General features: G+C 38.6%; 2 protein-coding genes across 3 annotated transcripts in view; both read right to left on the reverse strand.

Moving 5' to 3' along the window:
- The window catches only part of KIAA0391 (KIAA0391 ortholog), a 199,061-nt gene that overhangs the window by 104,476 nt on the left and 69,610 nt on the right, over positions 1–24,975 (reverse strand). For both annotated transcript variants that reach the window (XM_006835348.1, XM_006835347.1), the window contains one exon: positions 14,813–14,920. In XM_006835348.1, coding sequence (XP_006835411.1) covers positions 14,813–14,920 — 108 coding nt within the window. The remainder of the gene's footprint in view (positions 1–14,812; positions 14,921–24,975) is intronic.
- Positions 22,682–24,975, reverse strand: part of LOC102841278 (26S proteasome non-ATPase regulatory subunit 10-like) — a 10,123-nt gene continuing 7,829 nt past the window's right edge. The window contains exon 2 of the mRNA XM_006835493.1: positions 22,682–23,318. Coding sequence (XP_006835556.1) covers positions 22,682–23,318 — 637 coding nt within the window. The remainder of the gene's footprint in view (positions 23,319–24,975) is intronic.

The raw sequence follows: 24,975 nt of genomic DNA on the forward strand, positions 1-24,975 counted from the left end.
ATCAGCTGTCCTGTAGGAGAAAGATGAGGCTTTCTGCTCCTGTATAGATTTAAAGCCTCAGAAACCCAGTACAGGGACGCTATGAGTTGGAAAACACAGCACATAACCACCAACTACCACAACAATAAGCATATAGTTCTGATATCACATGAGTGTATTTCCTGATAAGCAATAAAACTTCTCACACCATTTGTGAGGGAAAACGTTCTAAAACATATTTTAATTTTTTCCGACTTCTGAAACAGAATATTTGCAATTATAAAGTGTCCAAAAATACTACAATTTGTTTACCTTCTGAAACAGAATAGTTTACATATGTTAATGTTTTTGAACATTAAAAATTGTACTCTACTTCTTTAATGAAATAATAGCCTTTGAGGCTACTGAGCTATCTGACTTGCTAAGTGGATCCAGAAGACTGTATTTTGCTGTTGTTTTTTTATTCCGTTTCGTGCCCCCGCCACTACCACCCCCCAACACACACACCTGTTTAGCAGTCTCTTCTCCTTACTGTAACACTGCCTGACTCTAGCAGGTATCTAAACACTCTCCCCCAATCCTATGGACACATACTTGATTTGCTGTTCTTCAGAAAGTAGTGGACTGGAGGACTATGTATAAATAAAGTAGAAAGTTCTAGGCAAAAGCCTGATCATTCTCTTGTAAGTGATGTACTTGAGATGCTGAAGATAATTAGATATGATCTCACTTATCAGCTTGTGATCTTGAACAAGTAAGGCTGTTCCCTCATATGAGGCGACTTCAAAAAGTTCCTGGAAAAATTCCTTCATCTTTTCATCCCATTTTTCCACTAACTTTTTGAAGTACCCTTGTAATGTCAGCCTTATCGGATTCTTGAGTATTAAATGAGAAAAAGAATGCAGAGAGATTAGTTCATATAAGACCCTGAATAGCTGGTTACTACTATTATTATGTTGATAATCACTGTTGCTATCATTAACAGGATGATTTTCACCATTGGTTTTGACTCTTCATAGCACATTCTTTGCTACTTCTAATTTCTTGGCTATCCTTCATATGGCTCAGGTTGCTGAACACTGCTCTCTGTAAGCATGGTGTTACTTATTTTCGTCTTGGTTTTAAAATCCACATTATGACACACATATAAGTTTCTTATTGTTATTGTCATCCTTAAGTGCTATCAAGTCAGTTCTGACTCATAGCGACCCTGTATAGGGTTCCCAAGGAACAGTTGGTGGGTTTGAACTGCTGACCTTGTGGTTTGCAGGCCAATGCTGAACCTACCGCAGTGACACCAGGAGTCATAGCTTTTTGTTATTAAAATAAAGCTATTCTTTTAAATTATAATTTTTCCAAAATTAGATTAAAGGATAAAGATAAATTTCTCTTTTATGACAGATGAACAACTACCAACATCAAAGATTATAATTGGGTAGGTATGTATTTTTTAAAAGCCATAAATATTAGATGTTCAACAATGGAAAGAAAACCGTTTTTATGTTTTTATCTGTTGCCAAATTTTCTATAATGAATAGATTTACTTTGATAATCAGGAGAACAATAAGTATAAAAAAAAATGTGTCCAACTCTGAACCTTAGGGAACTGTAGTCCCACCTTTAGAAACATTAGATCCTCCTTTTGAGAACCCAGAGGTCATGACCTTTTGAGAATGAAACAGCTCTGTTTCCCATGCACCTTGTTACTTCAGTGTCTGCTTCCTGATTCGTAGACACCAATATGGTCTCTGTTCTACTAGAGAAAAAGTGTTAGAAAGCTCATTAGCTCTACTGAGAAGTGCCAAGAAGCACCTCACTTCATGTAGTAAGCCTTGGCCTGAAGGCACTCAGCTCTCTAGCTCGGTAGATCAGAGAGCCTAATACTGCTGACAAATGCCCAAAGGCACCCTACTCCACCAGGAAGCCTCCAGGAAGTCTCAGTTCTCTTGTTCTGTGGACCAGCCCTTATCCTGTCTTGGTTTCCTGGTTTGTCTGCTGCAGTTTCTCTGTTACCTCTCTCCATCTGTGCCATCTGTAGTGTTACAGCTGTCCTCACTTCCTTCTAAGCATTCATCAGAATTGCCTTTGACATCCATAATTCCACTAACAGTCTGTTCTAGACAATCTGGGCTTTTATTATTAGGCACCTTAGTGCTCTTCCTGTTTACCTGTGCTTTATTGACTACACAAAGGCTTTCGATTGTGTGGATCATGACAAGTTATAGACAACACTGTAAAGTATGAGTATTCCAGAACACTTAATTGTGTTCATGAGGAACCTGTACATAGACTATGAGGCAGTTGTTGGAACAGAACAAGGGAATACTGAATTGTTTAAAATTAGGAAAGGAGTGTGCCAGGGTTGTATTCTTTCACCATACTTATTCAATCTGTATGCTGAACAAATAATCTGAGAAGCTGGATTACATGAAGAAAAACATGGCATCAGGATTGGAGGAAGACTCCAATTAACAACCTATGATATGCAAATGATACAACCCTGCTTGATACAGTGAAGAGGACTTAAAATACTTAATGATGAAGATCGAAGACCACAGCCTTAGCTATGGATTGCACCTTACCTACCACTGGATCAATAAATAGCATCCACATAAATGGAAAAAAGATTGGAGTTGTCAAAGACTTCATTTTGTTTGGATCAACCATCAACACTCATGGAAGCAGCCGTCAAGAAATCAAAAGACGTATTGCATTGGGCAAATCTACTGCACAAGACCTCTTTAAAGCATTGAAGAGCAAAAGTGTCAGTTTGAGAACTAAGGTATGCCTGACCCAAGCTATGGCATTTTCAATAACCTCATATGCATGGGAAAGTTGGAAAAAGAATAAGGAAGACTGTAGAAGAATTGATGTTGGAGAAGAATATTGAAGGTACCATGGACTGCCAAAAGAACAAATAGATCTGTGTTAGAAGCCTGGATGGCTGGACTTTGTCTCTCATACTTCAAACATATTGTCAGGAGGGACCAGTCCCTGGAGGAGGACACTATGCTTGGTAAAGTAGAGGGTGAGCGATAAAGATCCCCAACTAGATGGACTGTCACAGTGGCACCAGCAATGGGCTCAAGCATAGTAACAGTTGTGACGATAGTGGAGGACTGGACAATGTTTTGTTCTGTTATGTATAAGGTCACTGTGAGTTGAAACCGACTTGATAGCACCTAACAACAACAATGTTGGACATGTAATTTAATATCATAAACTTTGATCACTGTACTAACAAGTCAAAGTACCGACTCATAGTGACCTTATACACAACAGAACAAAACACTGCCCAGTCATGCATCAACTTCACAATTGTCGCTAACCTTGAGCCCATTGCTGGTGCCACTGTAACAATCCATCTAGTTGGGGGTCTTTCTCCCTTTTGCTCACCCTCCACTTTACCATTCATAGTATACTTCTCCAGGGACTGGTCCCTCCTGATAATATGTCTGAAGTATGAGAGACAAAGTCCAGCCATCCTGGCTTCTAAAGAGCATTCTGGTTGTACTTCCAACACAGATTTATTTGTTCTTCTGGCAGACCATGGTACTTTCAATATTGTTCCCCAACGCCATAACTCAAATGTATCAATTCTTCTACAGTCTTCCTTATTCTTTGTCCAATTTTCACATGCAGATGAGTCTATTGACAATATCATGGCTTGGGTCAGGCATACCTTAGTCCTCAAATTGATATCTTTGCTCTTGAACACTTTAAAGAGGTCTTTCAATATGTCCAACATTGGATATATTTAATTTAAATCAAAGAGATTTAAATTCTTATGTATATTTACCAGCTAGGAAAATACGAATGCATTTAACCAAAAGTACATACTGGATAACTGAAAATTTTATACTATCTATTGTTCACAAAGAAAAAAAGGGAAAGATTTCATTTTCAAAAAAAAGAAAAAAGATGTAGTATAGGTTAAGGGCACTGGCTCTGAAGTTAAATTCCTTAGGCATAAATCCTGACTTTGTGCTTCAAAGTGATAAATATGTCTTTTTTAGGACCTGAATGAAATCATCTACTGTTTAATAATGCTAATCATCATGATGATAAATTCAGTATAAAGCTATGATTTGTTTTTAAATTTAATCAGGCCCACTTTTAAGCTACAACAGGAAGCTCTAATAATTTTTGTTTCAAGCAAGGATATTTAAATCAGTTAGTTATGAAGTCAATCAAAGATGAACCACTTAGTTATTACATATAACACCAAAATTAGCTGGGAGTTCCAGGGAAGAAACTATTTATATTTTAACATTTTTATTTCCAACATCAAACTCTGTTTAACACATGTTAAAGGCAGTTTAACCATAGACTGACTTTTGTGGGTTAACTGAAAACCCAACCATCTTTACTTGCTACTTGCAAGAGAAAATGAACTTACGTTTCAAATAATAATTTAGGTACTTGGAGCACATGACTTACTTTTAAATTGGAGCCTCCCTGTAGGAAGCGACTTGATAAGGAGTAAAACAACACTAGTGCTGAAATAAGAAAGCATGAGTACAAATTTAATAGACCCTAGGCAAATCACATTAAAGTTTAATCCAGAAATAACTGGATTACTTTATTTTTACACAAATAATGCATGTTATGTGGTTTTGTTTGGTTTTGTTTTGCCAACTGCACCCAGACCCCAAGATAATTTCATAAGAACACAATCCTTTTTTTTAACATGTTGCTGTAAAAAATTAACATAGTGTGCTTAAGGAAATACCCTGCGGGGAGGGTGAGGTTGGCAAAAAAAAATTATAAGGAGAATTCTTTACATAAAAATATAGTAATTAATTGCTTGTGTTAAATCCTAGCCCTAAAACATGTTAAGAACCACCTTTAAATTCCATTTCAAAGAAAGTACTGTTAACCAGCTGACCAAAATGAAGAAAAATCTTAGAAGTTCTCTCCAACCATCCATCATTTCCAATCCTTACTAATCCAAAAGACTTCACGTAAAAACAGACGGGGAATAATGGTAAATTTTGGATTCTAGATTTCAATGCAGAAAGAAAAATTATTCAAACACTTCCTCAAAGCAGAAATGGGGACAGTGTGATCCTTGACAACAGTAGCAACAGCACAAGCTTTGGGAACAGCACAAGCTTTGGGAACCCATGAATAAGACATTCCACCTCCCCAGCCAGCCCTTAGGAGACAGTTTTCAAGCAGAAGAATTTATGTAGAAGAGTATTTAAAAGTGAAATATGTACAATAAAAATTCCAGTTGTATATCTATCTAACATTTGTCATCACAAACATAACATTTACTTATTCATTTTCTTACTACTTTCCCTTCATTTAAGTATAATTTCAAGCATAGTTGGTGTCCAACCTCCAACAGTTTGGACAATAGAATATGGTCAGACTATGTACACACAAAAACACTGAACATAGTTTACTGTGTCTTAGGTTCTTTACGGTACTGAAACATTTACAAGTAGGTAAATCAAAAGAAAGAAATAAAATAACTTGGGTGACAGAAAAAACTGCGAACTCACTGCTTAGTAAACATTACTGCCAAATGACCTTCAGTGGCTAATACCTTTGCTTCCACAGCACTTAACAACAAGCTTGCTTCCATTTTTCTCTCCAAATACTAAAACCAACTAAGTGATGGTGAACAAAACAATTTCTACAGTGTTTCCAGCAAACTTTCTATTCAATCCCCCAATCATGCTGTAAGAATGAAAGCACTCAATGCTGATATCTGGCCATAATTTTTTTAAATAACATTATAAATTGCCATTTTGCTAACACCATTTTACCCAATTCTTGGGTATCTACAGAAACCAGGTGCAGAATTTTGAACAGCTAGCAGGATGTGTCTTTTTATTCTCTATACATCCTTCACCAGAAGCATTAAAAGGCAAGATGTAAAACATACGAGGAACAAAAGCATTTAAGACTGATTCATGGGTAGGTGTGTAGGAAAGAGAGGAGAAATGAGGAAAAGATGTAAGATAAGAAACTTTCCACTTTATATCCTTTTGGTTTCTAGGTGAAAGGTGAATAGATTGTCCCTGGACCCTCAAGGCAATCCCACATAACCAAATATTAATGACAACTTGGTGGCTCCTAAAAAAAACTCCTTTTCTTAAAATGAAAGTTGTGAAAGCATATGTAAAGTGTGAATTTTAGAATTCCCACTGTGATAATTCTAGGAAAAATAATCAGTAAAAGCATCTTGCCCCATAAAAGAACAGCAAAGGAAGTAATTGATTTTTAAAAATCCAGTACTTGTTACTGAAAAATAAACAACGTGAAGTGACATGCTGGAACTCATTTCTAGCTCCTGGGATAAAGTTGATGGTTACTGCGATCAGAAGCAAGACACCACCAACCTCAGTGTTGTTGTTGTTGTTAAGTGCCGTCGAGTCGGTTCCGACCCATAGCGACCCTGTACAGGGTTTCCGAGGGTGTAAATCCTTACGGGAGTAGAAAGCCTCATCTTTCTCCCGCGGAGCGGCTGGTAGTTTCGAACCGCTGACCTTAAGGTTCACAGCCCGATTCGTAACCACTACGCTACCAGAGCTCCTTACCCAACCTCAGTGTGGTAGTCAGTAATACTGATTCAAGAATACTTTCTCCTCGCAGGCACATGGTAGGCTTGCTCTCTCGGCTTTGTTGAACTCAGATGAGGCTATGTAACTTGCATTGGCTAATTAAATAGAAGCAGAAGTGAGTTTATCAATTCTGAGCAGAAGTTTTACCAGCCAACGAGTCTCACCACTTTCCTTTTCCCTCTGCCCAGGGTACTGGGGTTATTTCAGTTGGTTTGGGTCCTAGAATGAGGATGATGATGACACAGATGACCCACAATGGACATACAGCATGAACAAGAAGTGATTTTAAATCACAAGTTTGGATTGTTTATTGTTATTGTTAAGTACCATCAAGTCGATTCCAAGTCCTAGTGACCCTGTAAGGAGCCCTGGTAGTTTCAGTGCTTACGAGCTGGACTGCTAACTGCAAGGTCAGTAGTGCAAATCTACCAGTTGCTCCACAGGAGAAGATGAGGCTTTCTGCTCCCATAAAGATCTACAGCCTCGGATACACTACACAGGCTCCCTATGAGTCAGAACCGACTCAGTGGCACATAATCACCACCATCATAGGGTTTCTAAGGAGAGGCTGGTAGATTTGAACCATCAACCTCGCAACAAGCAGTGCAGCGCTTCTCTTACAGCACCACACTGGGATTGTTTATTACTGCAGCATAATCCAGATTATTCTGAATTATACATGCAGATTTTCATTTTTATGTATACTGTACATATCCTTCTTACTTAGCTCCTTTAATAAAAGTTGGCCATTTACTTAGTAACTCCAGTTTTGAGTCTAAGTAGCATTTCAAAAGGAATAAACACCCAAGACTAATTTTTTTTTAATTAGTAAGATTATCAGTTATTGAAATCAGAAGACGAAAAATATCATAAAAAGCTATTGTGTTTTTGTTTCTACAAAGTTAAGACCATGGACAACTAAACAGACTCTCAAGTTGTTAGCTTTTTTTCCCTTTAAAATTTATTGGACTGTGTGCCAGGTGCTGCACACACTCATCCCTCCTCATTTAATATTCACATGAGGCACCAGGAGGTTAAGTAATTTAGCCGAGATCAAGGTTAAGTAATTTAACTTAGATCCCAAAGCTAACAACTAAAGCAAGTTACCAAGAATAAAATTCACAAAGCCTTTTAGATGTGGTCTCCAACGGGTTACATAATCCAGCAGGCTATACTTTCATTCATATCTACCAAGTACTTATCATGCACAAAGCAATTTCTTAATTCTGAGGATATAACAGAAGATTTCCAATCTCAGAGTATTTAGATTTCAATGGAAGATACTGATAAAAGTGAAGAAAACGTATAAGGTAACTGCAGATACTAGAAGCTATGAAGGAGTCCTAGTATGGTGCTGTAGGATAAGCACTGGACTGCTAACTGCAAGGCTGGTGGTTCAAACCCACCACCCATTCCGTGGAAATGCTATACAGTGTCACTGAGTTGGAACCAACTCGACAGCACTTAACAAATGAAGGAACTAAATTAATTATATATGGCTATGTAATAAACTACCCCCAAACTTAAAATTTAAAAATAATTTTCTCATAATACTTTGGATTAGCAATTTGGGTGGGACTCAGCTAGGCAAGTTTTCTGGCCCACATAGTACGACTTGGGCTCACTCATTTGCTCACAGTCACTTGGCAAGTTGCTTGGGTCATGTGGCCTCTGTGATCTCATACGACCTCACTCACATGTCAGGGGTCTCAGCTGAGCTGGCCCCTGGTCTCTCCAACTGGGATCTCATCCTCAAGGAGATTAATCTGGACTGGTTCACAAAGCACAAACTGCATGGCCTCTTGACTCTTTTCTTGAAGTCCTACAACATTACTCTGCCACTTTCTAATGTCAAAATAGTCATAAAACAAGTCCAGATTCAAGAGGTCAGGAAACAGACTCTCATCTCTTGATGAGAGGAACTAAATACGCCAATGATGAAAATCATCAAGTGTTCTTTTTTAATCCAGCACACAAGTAAATTATGGTATCTAATTGAGAACATGGGCAAAGGGTGAATAAGGAGAGCGGGGTTAATTTAGAAGCACAAGGGAAGACTCCTCTAAAGGGGCAACATTTGATGAGAGAAGCACCTTACAGGCTGAAGGAGTAACAAGTACAAAACTCTTGAGGCTACAAGAAGTTTGGTATGTTTGAAGAATTTACGAGGGTAAGTCAAAGTGTTGCTGTTAGGGTCCGTATCAAGTCGGGTCCTACTCATAGTGACCCTATGCACAACAGAATGAAGACTGCCTGGTCCTACGCCATCCTCACAATTGTTCCGTTTGATCCTGTTGCTGTCTTACCACAAGGCAAAAGAACAAACAAATGTGTCTTGGAAAAAGTACAACCAAAGTGCTCCATAAAAGTGAAGATGGTAAGACTTCATCATTTGTACGTTGGACATGTTGCGATGAGGGAACAGTCCCTAGGGAAGGACATCATGCTTGGTAAAGTAGAAGGTCCGTGAAAAAGAGGAAGGACTTCAAGGAAATGAACTGACCCTCAAGGAGATGGATTGACAGCAACAATTGAAAGGAAGGTGCAGGACCAGCCAGTGTTTTGCTTTGTTGTGCACAGGGTCGCTAGGAGTCGGAAATGACTTAACTGCACCTAACAACAACAACAGCACTGCTGGTGGGAATATAAAATGATGCAGCCACTTTGAAAAAATAGGTAGTGCCTTAAAAAATTAAACGAGTTATCATATGATCCAGTAATTCTACATTTAAGTACATACCCAAAGGAACTGAAAACAAGTATTTAAACAAAATCATTGTACATAAATGTTCACAGCAGCATTATTCATTATAGCCAAGAAGTGGAAAGAACTCAAATGTTCAACAATTGATGAATGGATAAATAAATAAATATGGCATATCTATGCAATAGAATAAAATTCTGAAAACATTATACTAACTAAAAGAAGCCAGAAACATGAGGTAATATATGTATTGCATAAGCCCATTTATTAAAATTCCAGAATAGGCAAATCATGTTGTTGTTGTTATCAAATGCCACCGAGTCGGGTCCAACTCATAGCAACCCCGTATAGGGTTTCTGAGGAGCGGCTGATGAATTTGAACCGCCAACCTTGTGGTTCAAACTAACCTTGTGGTCTAGTACTTATACTTCAGCTCTACACCAGTACTTCATAGAGACAGAAAATAGATTCTTGCTAGTCTCAAAGTCAGCAGTTCAAAACTACTATCTGTTCTTTGGAAGAACGATGAGGTTTTCTGCTCCTGTAAAGATTTACAGCCTCAGAAACCCTGTACGGGTCACTATGAGTTGGAACTGACTCCATGGCACACTACCACCACCACCACCAAGAGCTGTCAGGAAGGGGTAATGAGGGAGTGATTGCTAATGGTTGCATGGTGTCTTTTTAGGGAGATGAAAATGTTTTGGAATTAGTGTTAGTGCTTGTGCAATCTTGTAAATATATTAAATATCATCGTACCGTATACTTTAAAAGGATGAAGATTATGGTATATAAATTAAATTTCAACAGACTAATAAATTTAAAAAGGAAAACAGTGCAGACAATGAAGAAATGAGATATGACTTGATCAATTCCGCAAAGTATGTCAACTTGAAATATAAGCAGGAACTCTAGTTTCCAGTTCTATTTAGTATATTCTATAACCATTATTTCTGCATCATTAAGACCCCAGAAACTATAAAATATACCACTGATTAAGTAATAACTTTTAAGAAAAAATAAACTAAAAAGGTGTACTTTTTTTTAACAACCAACAAAACCATATATTTATCCTTACAATTCTATGCAATATTCTTTTCAAAATTTCAATTAGCATTTAAATATAAACTTTCATATATGGGTCTAAAGGCTTCTCTGAATCAATTTTGGCCTTGGTAGCTGTGCATACCCTCACAGTGACACATGACACACCACTCTCCTTAAAACCTGTGTTCTTCATCTATACTTTCACAACACTTTTAGGAAGAATAGTATGACTTCAAGATAGACTGAAGAGTACTTAGCTATCACTCTATTTCAGAGTCCCTGGGTAGTGAAAACAGTTAATGTATTCAACTGCTAACCAAAAGGATGGAAGTTCAAGTCCACCAAGAGGTACTTGGGAAAAAAGGCTTGGGAATCTCGTTTTGAAAAATCAGCCACTGAAAAACCCACTGAGCACAGTTCAACTCTGACACACATGGGATTGCCCTAAGTCAATGTTGACTCAACAGCAATGGAAACTGGTACCTGTAGTTTACATTCAATTACTGCTTTTTCCTTCTGTGACGTCTACCATTCTGGAAGTTAATTAATTTCTCTTAAATGTCTACGCTGCTTTTGTTAGAAAAGTTTGCAGTCTGAGTGACAATATAAAAAATTTTAAACTTAATCACAAAAATCGCTCCTTAGCTTTAAAGTTCTGCACCACAGTCTGAGAAAAGTGTCAATTTATACTGCTTTGTACTGTACTGTCAGAAAACCTTTGACAAATACTTAAAGTTAAGTTTTCGTTTGAAACTGAACAGTGTATGAAGCTACCAATATAAGCGGACTTCAAAAAGTTCATAGAAAAATTCCATTTTTTAAAAAATTCCATTTTCTATAAACTTTTTAAAGTCCCCTCATACAACTAACTCAATTGAGGTGACAAGTGGAAAAATAGATATATTTGTATGTTGTGTATGGCTGCATCTGTGCATGCCCAGGCAATGACAGCCACCAGCAAGCCTCAACTCTACACGGTGGCTGCCAACTTTCTTCTGACATCAATCCATGGACTCGAGCATGGCAATAGTAGTGAGGTTGGCCCAGGATCGGGCAGTGTTTCCTTCTGCTGTGCATAAGGTCGCTATGGGTCAGTACCAACTCGATGGCACCTAAAAACAACAACCACCACCTTCTCCAGTTTAATATTGGTCAAGCATGTAAACCAAGATACATTGATAATTATTAGTAATTGGAATGCAAAAGTTGGAAATAAAGAGGTAGGATCAGTAGTTGGTTAAGTAAGACCTTGGTGACAGAAACGATGCTGGAGGTATCATGATGGAATTTTGAAAGACCAATGACTTATTCATTGCAAATACCTTTTTTCAAAATCATGAAAGGCAGTTTATACACATGGACCTCACCAGATGGAATACACAGGAATCAAATTGACTACAACTGTGGAAAGAGACAATGGGGAAGCTCAATATCATCAGTCAAACAGGCCAGATATATACTGTGGAACAGACTATCAATTGCTCATACTCAAGTTCAGGAAGACCATAGAAGAATCAATGCATTTGAATGATGGTGTTAAGAGAAGAATATTAAAAGTAAGAGGGACTGCCAGAAGAACAAACAAATCCGTCTTAGAAGAAGTGCAGCCAGAATGTTCCTAAAACACAGATGGCAATGTTATCAGGAGGCATCCTTCCTTGGACGATATCGTGATTGGTAAAGTGGAGGGTCAGCAGAAAATAGGAAGATCCCCAAGGAGATGGATAACACAGTGACATAGAAAGGGGTCAAAAACAATCGTGAGGATGGTGCAGGACCAGGCAGTGCTTCATTCTGTTGTGCAAAGGGTTGATATAAATCGGAACCAACTCAACAGCACCTAACAACAACAAAAGTTGAGGCTGAAGCTGAAGAAAATTAAAACAAGATCATAAGAGCCAAAATATAACCTTGAATATATCCCAGTTGAATTTAGAGGCCACCTCAAGAACGGATTTGATGCATTAGATACTAATGACTGAAGACCCGAAGAGTTGTGAGATAACATCATGAACATCTTACATGAAGAAGCAAAAGGTCACTGAAAAGACAGGAAAGAGAAAAAACAAAATCAAAATGGATGTCAGAAGAGACTTATCAAACTTGCACTTGAGAGTGGAGAAGCTAAAGCAAATGGAAGAAATGAGGAATTAAAACAGCTGAACAAAAATTTCAAAGGGCAGCTCAAGAATACAAAGTCAAGTATTATAATGAAATATGCAAAGACCTGGCACTGGAAAGCTGAAAAGGAAAAACACGCTCAGCATTTCTTAAGCTGAAAGAACTGAAAAAATAATTCAATTGTCAACCTGAAATACTGAAGGATTCTATGGGAAAAATACTAAATGATGCAGAAAGCATCATAAGAAGATGGAACACACAGAGTCGCTATAATAAAAAGAATCGGTCAGTGTTCAACCATTTCAAGAGGAAGCATATGATCAAGAACCAATGGAAATGAAGGAAGAAGTGCAAGCTGCACTGAAAGCAATGGTGGAAAACAAGGCTCCAGGAATAGGCTCAATACAAATCGAAATGTTTCAACAAACTGATGTAGCTTTGGAAACCCTCACTAGTCTATACCAAGAAATTTGGAAGACAACTACTGGCCAACTGATTGAAAGAGATCCATATTTGGGCCTATTCCAAAGAAAGGTGACCCAATAGAATGCAGATATCATCGAACAATATCATTAATATCACATGTAAGTAAAATGTTGCTGAAGATAATTCACAAACGGTTGAACCAGTACATTGGCAGGGAACTGCCAGAAATTCAAGCCCGATTCAGAAGAGGACTTGAAACGAGGGATATCATTACTGACATCAGATGGATCTTGCCTGAAAGCAGAGAATACCAGAAATATATGTATGCAAAGGCTTTCAACTGTGTGGATCATCACAAACTATGGATAACACTATGAAGAATGGGTAATCCATAACACTTAATTGTGCTCATGAGGAACCTGTACACAGACCAAGGGGAAGTCGTTATAACAGAACACAATGATATTGAATGGTTTAAAATCAGAAGAAATATGTGCCAGGATTATATCCTTTCATCATGCTTATTCAATCCTTATGCTAAGCACATAATCCAAGAAGTTGCATTATATGAAGAAGACCATGGATGGCATCAGGATTGGAAGAAGACGCCTTAACTTATGATATGCAGATAGCACAACCTTGTCTGCAAGAAGCAAAGAGGATTTAAAATACTTACTGATGAAGATCAGGACCACAGTCTTCAGTATGGATTGCACCTCAATGTAAAGAAAGCAAATATCCTCAAAAATAGACTAATAAATAAATCATAATGAATGGAGAAATGATTAAAGTTGTCAAAGGTTTCATTTATCTTGGGCCCACAATCAACACTCATGGAAGCAGCAAATCAAATGAGGACTGCATTAAGAAAATCTGCTGCCAAAGATCTCTTTAAAGTTCTCAAGAGCAAAAATACCAATTTGAGAGTAAGGTGTGCCTGCCCACACCGTGGTATTTTCAATCTCCTTATATGCATGCGAAAGTTGGACAATGAATAAAGAAGACAGTAGAAGAATTGATGCATTTGAATTATTGTGTCGGAGAAGAATAGTGAAAGTACCATAGACCACCAGAGGAACTAACAAATCTATCTTGTTAGAAGTACAACTAGAATGCTCCTTTGAGACAAACATGACAAGACTTCTTCTCTAATTCTCTGAACACGTTGTCAGGGGTTATCAACCACTGAAGAAGGGCATCATGCTTGGTAAAGTGGAGGGTCAGTGAAAAAGGGGAAGACCCCCAAGAAGATGGACTGACAAAGTGGCAGCAACAATGGGCTCAAACTTAACAATTGTGAGGATGGCACAGGACCAGGCAGGTGTCCTGTTTTGTTGCACACAGTGTCTCTATGAGTAAGAACCAACCTGACAGCACCTAACAACACCACCACCCCATAATGTTAAGTACGAATGTGAATCTATTAAAAAGCCAAACCAAACCCAGTGCCACTGAGTCAGTTCCAACTTACAACAACCCAGTTTAGAGTGTCTAAGGCTGAAAATCTTTATGAGAGGACAAAGCCTCATCTTTCTCCAGCAGAGCAGCTGATGGTTTTGAACAGCTGACCCTGCAGTTAACAGTTCAGTGCTTATCCAACAGGGCCACCATAGAAGTTCAACATTCTAAGATGCTGAATGGTATACCCAAATCATCCACTAAAAATATGTCATTGATACCCGCCTACCTCTCTAGCAATTGGTGGTGCTGAGTAACAGTCCAATGTTTATCTTATAGTGCCACACAGAGGTATACAAAAGGACTGAACCAGCCCTTCATGCTTTAATTTCTCATTCTTGCTAAGCCCTTAAGAGTCAGAGAGATAAGAGTGAACTTTGACTAAGCTGTTAGTCACTATGGCACCTTTAGATATTTAATTTTAGGGAAAAGAAAAATGAGAAGCTAAAAGTGCCAAGGAAGATCACAGTAACAATAAATATTTCTAGAGATTTGTACTTACAACTTGCGATTCACGAGCTTTAGGAAACATTTTGGCAACATTGAGTCCATCGATGACAATATCAAAAGGAGCACAGGACTTTACAAAGTTCTGAAATCTCTCAAGTTCCTAAAATAGAAAAGTCAGATAAAGCATTGACAAATAATTGATAAAGATTTTATTATAAATACACTGATATGATCTAAAAAATTATTTCTAAAATTCACAATTGTTGTTGATAAGTGCCGTCAAGTTGGTTCCGACCACAGCGACCCAGAATAGGGTTTCCAAGGAGCAGCTGGTGAGCTTGAACTGCCAACCTTATGGTTTAAACTGACCTTGAAGTCTAGAGTATTAACCCACAGCGCCATACCAGGACACCGTAACTCACAATACTCACCCATTAAAAACATACAAAGATGCTCTCAAAATAAAATATGAAAAAATCAGCCTAATGGATGTGTTGTTGTTAAGAGCCATCGAGTTTGTTTCGACTCATAACCACCCTGTTTAGTTTCCAAGAAGTGGCTGGAGAGTTTGAACAACCAACCTTGTGATTCAAACTGACCACGCGGTCCAGTGCTTTATCCCACTGTGCCACATAATTATCACATATACCTTATAATTCCATATTACTTTACGGCTCACAAAGTGCTTCACATGTTATCATGTTTGACTCCATTTATATGAAATATCCAGAACAGCCAAATCCATAGAGACAGAAAGTAGATTAATGGTTGCTATGGACTATGGGGGAAGAGGTCATGGGGAATGACTGTTAATGGTTACAGGGCTTCTTCTTGGAGAAATGACAATGTTCTGGAATTAGATAATGCTAAATGCTGCACTGATGTGGCACTATGAGTTAATTCACCAGACTGCAAAGTCGTTTGAACTGCAAGGTCGGCAGTTCAAAGCTCACCAGCTGCTCCTTGGAAACCTCGTACAGGATCATTATGGGTCGGAACGAACTCAATGGCATTTAACAACAACAAAGCCTGCAAAATCTTGTGAATATACTAAATACCACTGCACTGTAAAAGGGTAAGCATTATGGTGTGAGATTTAAATCTCAATTTTTTTTAAAAAAGGGGAAGAAGAAAACAACCAAGAAAATAAAGAACTGAGATTTGAGATATGACTTGGTCAAGACCCTAAAGTATGCCAACATGAAATCTAATCAGGAACTCTCTAGTCTCTGTTTTGTTTAGTATAGCCTGTAATCATATTTCCTCACTTTTAAGACATCAGAAAGGATAAGATGAACCACTGATTTAGTAATAACTTTTAAGCAAAAATAGTAAAAAAAAAAGTAGTTTTTCAGTAACCAACAAAACCATATATGAGAGAGCTTCAAAAATTTCCTGGGAAGATTACGTTATCTTTTAATTCAATTTTTCGACAAACTTTTTCTTTTTGGTATGAGGCACTTAGTTTTTAAAAAACTTTTTATTGTAAATTAAGTGAAGGTTAACAGAGATGATCATCAGTTTTACATTCAACAAATCGTATTCAATTTGTTTCATCTCAGTGATTACAATCCCCTCAATGTAACATCATGTATCCCACTTCCTCCCTGTGTTTCTTATTTCCATTCCTCCTTCTTTCCCAACCCTTCTGAACTTTATCCATGTGTGAATGTTACCCATTTGATCTCAATTGGTGGACCATTCTATGGTGTGCATCCCTCACGAGTGTTGTTGTTCTCCCTATAGACCTATCTACTTGCCTGACTGAAAGGTGAGCCTCAAGGGTGAGAGTTCAGTTACAGACCTGAAACATGACTAAAGGCCAAAGACTTGGGATTCCACCCATCTCTGTCCAACCAGTAAATTTGGTCATTTTTATGATTTTATGTTTTGTTCCATATTTTCTCCCATTCTATCTAGGGCCTTCTAATGTGATCCCTTTCAGAGCAGATGGCAAAGGTAACTGGGCACCATCTAATTCTTCAGGTCTCAATGAAGTCACGGTGATTGGTGATCCTGTGGTCCATTAGTCCATTGGATAAATTGTTTCCATGCGTCTTCAATTTTTATCACTCTTCTTTCCTCTAAACAGGCAAGGACCAATAGTTGCACCTTAGATGTCCACTCATAAGCTTTTAAGAGTCTAGTTCCACTCACCAAAGTAGGCTGTCCCATGAACTTTTTGAAGCCCCTTCATAGTTACCCATACAATTGCATACCATGTTTTGTCAGGGTCCTGCCTCGACAGGGAAGTTTGGTTCACGAAGTAGGGAGATCTGGCAGCGACAGAGATAGAAAAAGAATACACACAAAGACATGACGAGAGAGACAAAGAGACACCCTGAAACTAGAGTAGATACAAGACTGGCGGGCAGACCCTAGATTACAGGCATCATGGCCCCTGCAGGCAATAATGCACCGCCCTGCAGGCAGTAATGCACACAGGGTTCAGTCTGCGCCCTTCTTTTATTTCAGGGAGGGATCTTACACAAAGGAAGAAAGGGATTATTAAGACAGGGTACAGAAGTGAAATGTGATTAATCGTTCAAAACAGGACACCATGATTTACAGGAACAAATTCTAAAACATACATCGCAAATTGTTTTAATAATCTAACATCCCTAATTTTCCAGAAATTCAAGCAAATTGTTATAAATTACTTTTTAGGTTCAAATCCTAAGGCAGCGACTCAAGGTTTCTCAAGGCTAATTAACATACCTATAGCACTTAATCTCGAATGGGTAAAGGTGAGAAAAGGATTCAAAAGGTCTGGAAGGAGTCATGCTGTTTCAGCTACCTGGCTTAGGCCTTCAGGAGGAAGAGGGACACCTGGGGACGATTAGAAGGGCTGACACTATTATTCCTTGAACAATACTCCAGAATTTGCCAATCTACTTTGAGTGAATTCCTTGGGCAGACTGTCTCCAGAGCCCCCTTGCAAACTTGCCTTTGGAACTTTTACAGCCTCGGCCTTAGAAGAAGCTTTTGTTTTAATATTTGTCCATGGGTATCAAGGGCTCATGTATTATGTTAATATCAAATATAACAATAACTTGATAAAGAACAGTTTTGCCATGCTTGCCAGGTGGCCAGAGTTTGTTCCTCAGAGAGATTTGTTCCTAGGACCCTACGCACTGCCAACACAGTGGAGACATTGAGAGGCACATAAGAAACCATTTTCTCAGAAGCTACAGTTACTGGAGTTAGAAGCATAGAATGAAGAATAAGACCAAAGAAAATTATGCAGAGGTAGCCCAGCAGTGAGTTCGTAAAAGCCTGTGAACCCAGGATGTCAGGAAGTCACTTCCTTTGGCCCTCAGGGTCCCTGGCTAGCAATTCTGGGTGGAGCCACCGTGTTGGATTTTCGTCCATGAAACAGGGCCTCAACATCTCAGTGATTGCGGTCCCCAACAATGTTTTTATTTCAGAATCACAATTAGCAATAAATATAAGCCTTTATATGTGAGTCTAAAGACTTCTTTGAATCACTTTTGGGCTTGACAGTTGTGCAGTGACATGTGACATACCACTCTCCTTAAAACTTTATCTGTACTCTATATCACTTCTGGACCAACAGCATGATTCCAAGACAGATAGAAGAAAACTATGATTGTACTTCAGAATCCCTGGATGGTGGAAACAGTAAACATGTTCAGATGCTAATCAAAAGGTTTTGGTGTTGGAGTTCACCCAGAGACACATGGAAAGAAAGGACTAATGGTCTAATTTTGAAAAATCAGCCATTAGAAACTCTATGCAGTACAAGTAGCATCTGACCTAGCACTATTCACTCCTACTGAAAAAACTGAAAGTAGGAAGGAACTCAGATACTTGTACACCAATATTCATTGTAGCACTATTCACAACAGTCAAAAGATAGAAACAACCCAAGTATCCATTAACAGAAGAATGAATAAATAAAATGTTGTTGTAGTTGTGTTGTGAAGTGCCAGAGAGTTGGTTCCGACCCATACTTACATACTACTATATAATAGCTTTTTTATGTCTGACTTATACTACTATATAAGTATTGTTGTTTTGTTGTTGTTAGGTGCCATTGAGTCGGTACCGACCCATAGTGACCTTATGCACAGCAGTACAAAATACTGCCTGATCCTAGGCCAACTTCATTATTGTTGCCACGCTTGAGTCCATCGATGCTGCTTTAGTGAGCTGAAATGGTCTGGTATTGGTACAAATTGACTTAGTGGACTAGTGCTTACCCTACAACACCACACCAGGGGATATTGTGCCTTTGAGTCGGTTCCAATCCATAGCGACCCTGTACAGGGTTTCCAAGGAGCAGCTGGTAAGCCTGAACCTCTGATCTTGCAGTTCAAACCAACCTTGAAGTCCAGGGCATTAACCCATAGTGCCACACCAAGGGATACTAGATGATTTAAAATCTGGAAAGGTGTGTGCCAGGGTTGTATCTTTTCACCACCATACTTATTCAATCTGTATGCTAAGCAAATAATCTTAGAAACTGGATTATATATGCAGAAGAACATGGTATCAGGATTGGAGAAAGACTCATGAACAACCTGAGATACAACTTTGCTTGCTGTAACCAAAGAGGACTTAAAATATTTACTGATGAATATTAAAGACTACAGCCTTTAGAATGGAATGCACCACAATGTAATGAAAACAAATATCCTTACAAATGGAAATCAATAACATCATAATAAGTGAAGAAAAGATTGAAGTTGTCAAAGACTTCATTTTGCTTGAATCCACAATCAACACTCACAGAAACAGCAGTCAAGAAATCAAATGAAGTATTGCATTAGACAAATCTACTGCAAAAGACCTCTGTAAAGTGTTCAAGAGCAAAGAGAACAGTTTGAGCACTAAGGTTTGCATGACCCAAGCCATGGTATTTTCAATTGCCTCATATGCATGTAAAAGTAGTCAATGAATAAAGAAGACAGTAGAAGAATCAATGCATGTGAGTTATATAGTGTCGGAGAAGAGTATTAAAGGTATCATGGACTGCCAGAAGAACAAACAAATCTGTCTTAGAAGAAATGCAGCCAGAATGCTCCTCAGAAAGTCATGATGGCCAGATTTCATTTCTCATACTTTGGACATGTATGCCAATTCCTGGAGAGGCACCTCATGCTTGGTAAACAGGGTCAGGGAAAAAGAGGAAGATCTCCAACAAGATGGATTAACACAGTGGCAGCAACAGTAGGCTCAACTATAACAAGTGTGAGGATGATGCAGGACCAGGGAGTGTTTTGTTCTATTGTGCATAGAGTTGCTGAGTGAAGATCAACTGGACCACACCTAACAACAACAAACATATTTATCAAAACTCACTGAATTATACATTGGTAATTTTATTATTCAGTTTGCTGAGCAAAGAACCTGCAAAACCGGATTACATGAGTTTGGAGGAAGACTCATTAACAACCTGTGATATGCACATGATATAATCTTGCTTGCTGAAAGCAAAAAGGGCTTGAAGCATTTACTGATAAAGATCAAAGACTACAGCCTTTAGTATTGGTTACACTTCAACAGAAATAAAGCAAAAATCATCACAACAGGACCAATAAGTAACATCATGATAATAGAAAATACTGAAATTGTGAAGGATTTGATTTTACTTGGATCTACACTCAAGGATGCAGCAATCAAGAAATCAAATGATGAATTGCACTGGGAAAATCTGCTGTAAAAGATCTCATTAAGGTTTTAAAAAGCAAAGATGTCTCTTTGAGAACTAAGTGGCCTGACCCAAGACGGGGTATTTTCAAACTCCTCATATGCATGAGAAATCTGGACAATGAATAAGGAAGATGGAAGAATTGATGCATGTGAATTCTGGTGTGGGCGAAGAATACTGAAAGTACCATGGACTGCCAAAAGAACTAACAAATATGTCTTGGAAGAAGTACATCCAGAATGTTCCTAGGAAGCTATGGTGATAAGACTTCATCTCATGTACTTTGGACATGTGATCAGAAGAAACCAATCCCTGGAGGAGGACATCATGCTTGGTAAAGTAGATAGTCGGTGTAAAAGAGTCCATCAGTAAGATGGACTGATACTGTGGTGACAACAATGGGCTCACTGATTGTAAGGATGGCACTGCTGTACATGGCGTCACTATGAGTTGTAATCAACTTGATGGCACCTAACACCACCACCAAATTTTAATTCATGTAAATTATACTTCAGTAAAACTGATTAACTGGTGTTGCGCTGTAGGATAAGCACTGGACTACAATGTCAGTTTGAACTACAAGGTCAGTGGTTCAAATTCACCAGCCGCTCCTTGGAACCCCTACACAGGGTCACTATGAGTTGGAACCAACTTGATGGCACTTAACAACAACAACAACAAAGCTGATTAAAAGGCAAAAGAAAAGAAAATCCTAAACTAACACATAATAAATTGTCTCTTCAAAATAATCACTGATCCATATGCATGCTTTCATTTCTCATTTGACATCTGCTTCTGTATCCCTCACAACTCAAGTTAGGTGGGATCATTCTCTTCCTTTCTGCTTAGCAAAACACTGTTTTAAAACTTTTTATTCAAATATTCTTCCTACAAAGTGTTTAAGGAGTCCTGGTGACTGGGTGGATTATGCTTTTGACTACTACCCTCAAGGTCAGCAGTTTGAATCCACCAGCCACTCCGCAGAAAAAAAGACGAGGTTTTCTGCTCCTGTAAACAATTGCAGCCGCAGAAACCCTACCCACAGTGGCTATGAGTTGGAACTGGCTCAATCACACACAACTACCACCATCACCACAAAGTGATTAGAGAATTTTTTTTATATATAAATGAAAATAAAGCTTGCAAGGAGAATTTAAACAGTTTACATACTATATGGCCTTCTTTTTGTTGTGTTTTAGTCTATATAATCTGAACGAAGCAAGGAAAACAGAACAAGTACATTGATTTGTAAGTTCAAATTTCACTGATAATTAACATGGAAGAATTTCCCACCACACTTCCAATTTCTCATTCTAGTGCTGCTCTTACTACATTATATTCATCTCAGGAGTAATGACAAACTTGATCAATATTACTGGCAAAGAAGGCACATTTGTAAAAAAAATAAATAAATAAAAGTCAAACTAGATAACCTACAAAATCCCCTTCTATTTCTGATATTCCATGATGTTAACAAGATTTGGAAATCCCTTAAAATCACAGAATGGAAACAGTATACTTGTGATGTTTGATTTGAAAGGTGAACCTCAGGAGCAGCTATATAATTAACAGAATGTGTAATAAAATCCTCATCCAAAGATTATTCTCTTGATGCATGTCTTCCAATACAGAAAAAGCAAACAAAGAACCCAAGAGATTATTTCTATTGGGTTTATGGTTTTTTTTCACTGTTTTTATTTATTTTAGTGTTTATGACTGCAAAATTTGGGTAATATGTCCTCCAACTTAAAATTTGGTCCACATAAATACATACAGATTCCTCCTGTAATAAAAATAAATTAAACTTTACAGTTGCAAAAACAAAATTTTGACATAGGCCTGAGTGAGCTTGGAAAAACAAGTTAGGGTGTGTTTCAACACATGGAGGAACAGTCTAGAACCATCTAGAAACATTTGGCAGAATAAATGACCTGGTGCTACTGGTGGTTTTGTGCCTTAGGAAGTGAGAGAGGGTGCATGAAAAGGGGCTTCACAACAGCCACTCACTCAAAATTAACCACAACCCAACACAGAGTATTTAATAGTAGAACAATTTCAACAGCGACTCAAGGTCTGGAAAGCAGTTATAAGTTTGAAACAAGTACCTCAGTAGGAACAATATTCAACGTTTATAAGACTCTGAAGGTAAGAAAACATCATTCACAGATGATGTCTTGTGCATAAGTACATTTGTTTCCAGGACACTGGGGAAAACCATAAAACACACAAAGTAAAAATCTAAGCTGCTTAACCTTCCACCATTCTCTTGAGTATTAAACCCAGGCCACCTGTGGCCACTTGCAGGGGTGTATTTTCTTTTTTATTCTCAATGTAAATACTTGCTCCTTGGGACACCAGCAGTTTTGTTTCTTCCACTCTCTCCTCATCACAGGCTAAGTGTCCTTGGCTGCTGCCCAGATGCACTGCTGTTGCCTCAAAATAGTCCTTAGCATCTGGATTAGCCCCACCTTCTAGCAACATGATAGCAATCTCGAGCCTGTTTTTGGAAGCTGCATAGTGTAGGGGAGTACAGCCATCCTGATTGACAGCATTCACTTGAGCACCTTTTCCCAGAAGGGCTTTTACAGTCTCATCCCAGCCAGCAGAAGCATCAATATGAAGAGGAGTACAACCTGCATCATCTTTATCATTTACTGGCACTCCACGCTGTAGCAAGAATTCAACTATTTCTGTGTGTCCTGCTGAGCATGCCCAGTGCAATACAGTTCTGTTGTCCTGGTCCGTTTTAGTAGCCAGGGATTTATCGGCCAAGATCCTCTCCTTCAACTCCTCCATCTTCCCATTATAGGCCAGGTTGCAGACCATTAGGTTAGACATACACCCCCTCCATTTCACTTTCCTCAGGCTCTCCGTGAAGTCGGACCTATTTCTATCGGTTTTGTAAGTTAAATATCCACTTACTAAGAAGCACTGGTGGGACTGTAAGATAAGCACTGAGACGCTAACCACCAGCCATTTCATAGGAAAAAGATTTCTGCTCCCGTAAAGATGTATAGCCCTGGATACCCTGTACAGGGTTGCTATGAGTCGGAACCAACTCAATGGTACCTAACAACAACAACAACAAGGAGTCCTAGTGGCACAGTGGGTTAAGCACTGGATAGCCAACTACAAGGTCAGTGGTTCAAATCCACCAGTTATTCTGTAGGGAAAAAATAAGTCTGTCTGCTCTCATAAAGATTTAGTCTCTAAAATTCTATAAAACACTTTTATTCCATCCTAGAGTCCTAGTATGGCACTGTGGGATAAAGCACTGGACCTCAAGGTCAGTCTGAATCACAAGGTTGGTGGTTCAAATTCACCAGCTGCCCCATGGAAACCCTATACAGAGTCGCTGAGTCGGAACCAACTCAATGGCACACAGGGTCACTGGGGTGCTGGTGTGGCGTTCACTGTAGGATAAAGCACTGAACCACACAGTTTGAACCAAGCAATTCAAACTAATTAGCCATTACTTGGAAACGCTATACAGGGTTTCTATGTGTCAGAACTGACTTGACAGCACTTAACAAAAACAACAAGGTCACTATGAGTCAGAATTGACTCTATGGTAGTGAGTTTTTAGGTTTAAGTATGTTACTAGACAGACAGCTGTTAATATTTCCTGAGATTAGTTCACTTTTCAAAGTTGTTGTAAAATGCTGTTGAGTTGGTTCTGACTCAGAGCAACCCTGTATAGGGTTTCCAAGTAGTGGCTAATGAGTTTGAACTGCTGACCTTGTGGTTCAAACCAACCTTGTGGTACAGTGCTTTATCCTAAGTGCCACACCAATACTTCCACTTTTCAAAGTAAGCACATTTATGTACCTATATTCAAAAGCTGCTGGATAGCTCAAGCTTATCCTAGGCATGACAAATAAGAGTTGACCAGTTGAAATACGATACTAAGTGTAACATTGCGGTTGTGTTGTTAAGTACTATCAATTCACTTCTGACCCATCGCAAACCTGTTTAGAGTTTCCGAGGAGCAGCTGCTGAGTTTGAACTGCCAGCCTTATGGTTTAAACCTTACGGTTGTGTGCTTATCCTACAGCACCACACCAGGACTCCAAGTGTGGCATTGCTGTTGTTGCTGTTGTTATGTGCCATCAAGTGTAGCATAGAGCATTACAAATCTGCAAGCTTAGCGATTTTAATACAAGTTAAATATAAAAAAAGCACAGTTCCTATCCAGAGAAGCAGTGACGCCAGAGATGGAGGCAGAGACAATGATGTGGAGAGACAAAGCGGCTGAGGACTCTAGACTCAATGAAGGAAAGGGGCTGTGTGCTGGCGGTCAGGGGGCAGGCTTGTGGGATATACCCTTTGGTTATTTGGATGGTTATATATTCCTGAGTGCTTCAGTGTACATCCAAAAAAACAAAACAGAGGGATTGGAATCAAATGCTACTGAATGATGATGCATGGAGGGGATTGTAATCATTACAATGAAACAAAATACGATAGGAAGCATGTAAAGCTGATGCTCTTCCATGTATCACTCAACTCACAATAAAAACTTAAAAAAAAAAAGCACAATT

The sequence above is a fragment of the Chrysochloris asiatica genome, unplaced genomic scaffold, assembly GCF_000296735.1.
Source record: "Chrysochloris asiatica unplaced genomic scaffold, ChrAsi1.0 scaffold00017, whole genome shotgun sequence".
Taxonomy (NCBI): Eukaryota; Metazoa; Chordata; class Mammalia; order Afrosoricida; family Chrysochloridae; genus Chrysochloris; species Chrysochloris asiatica.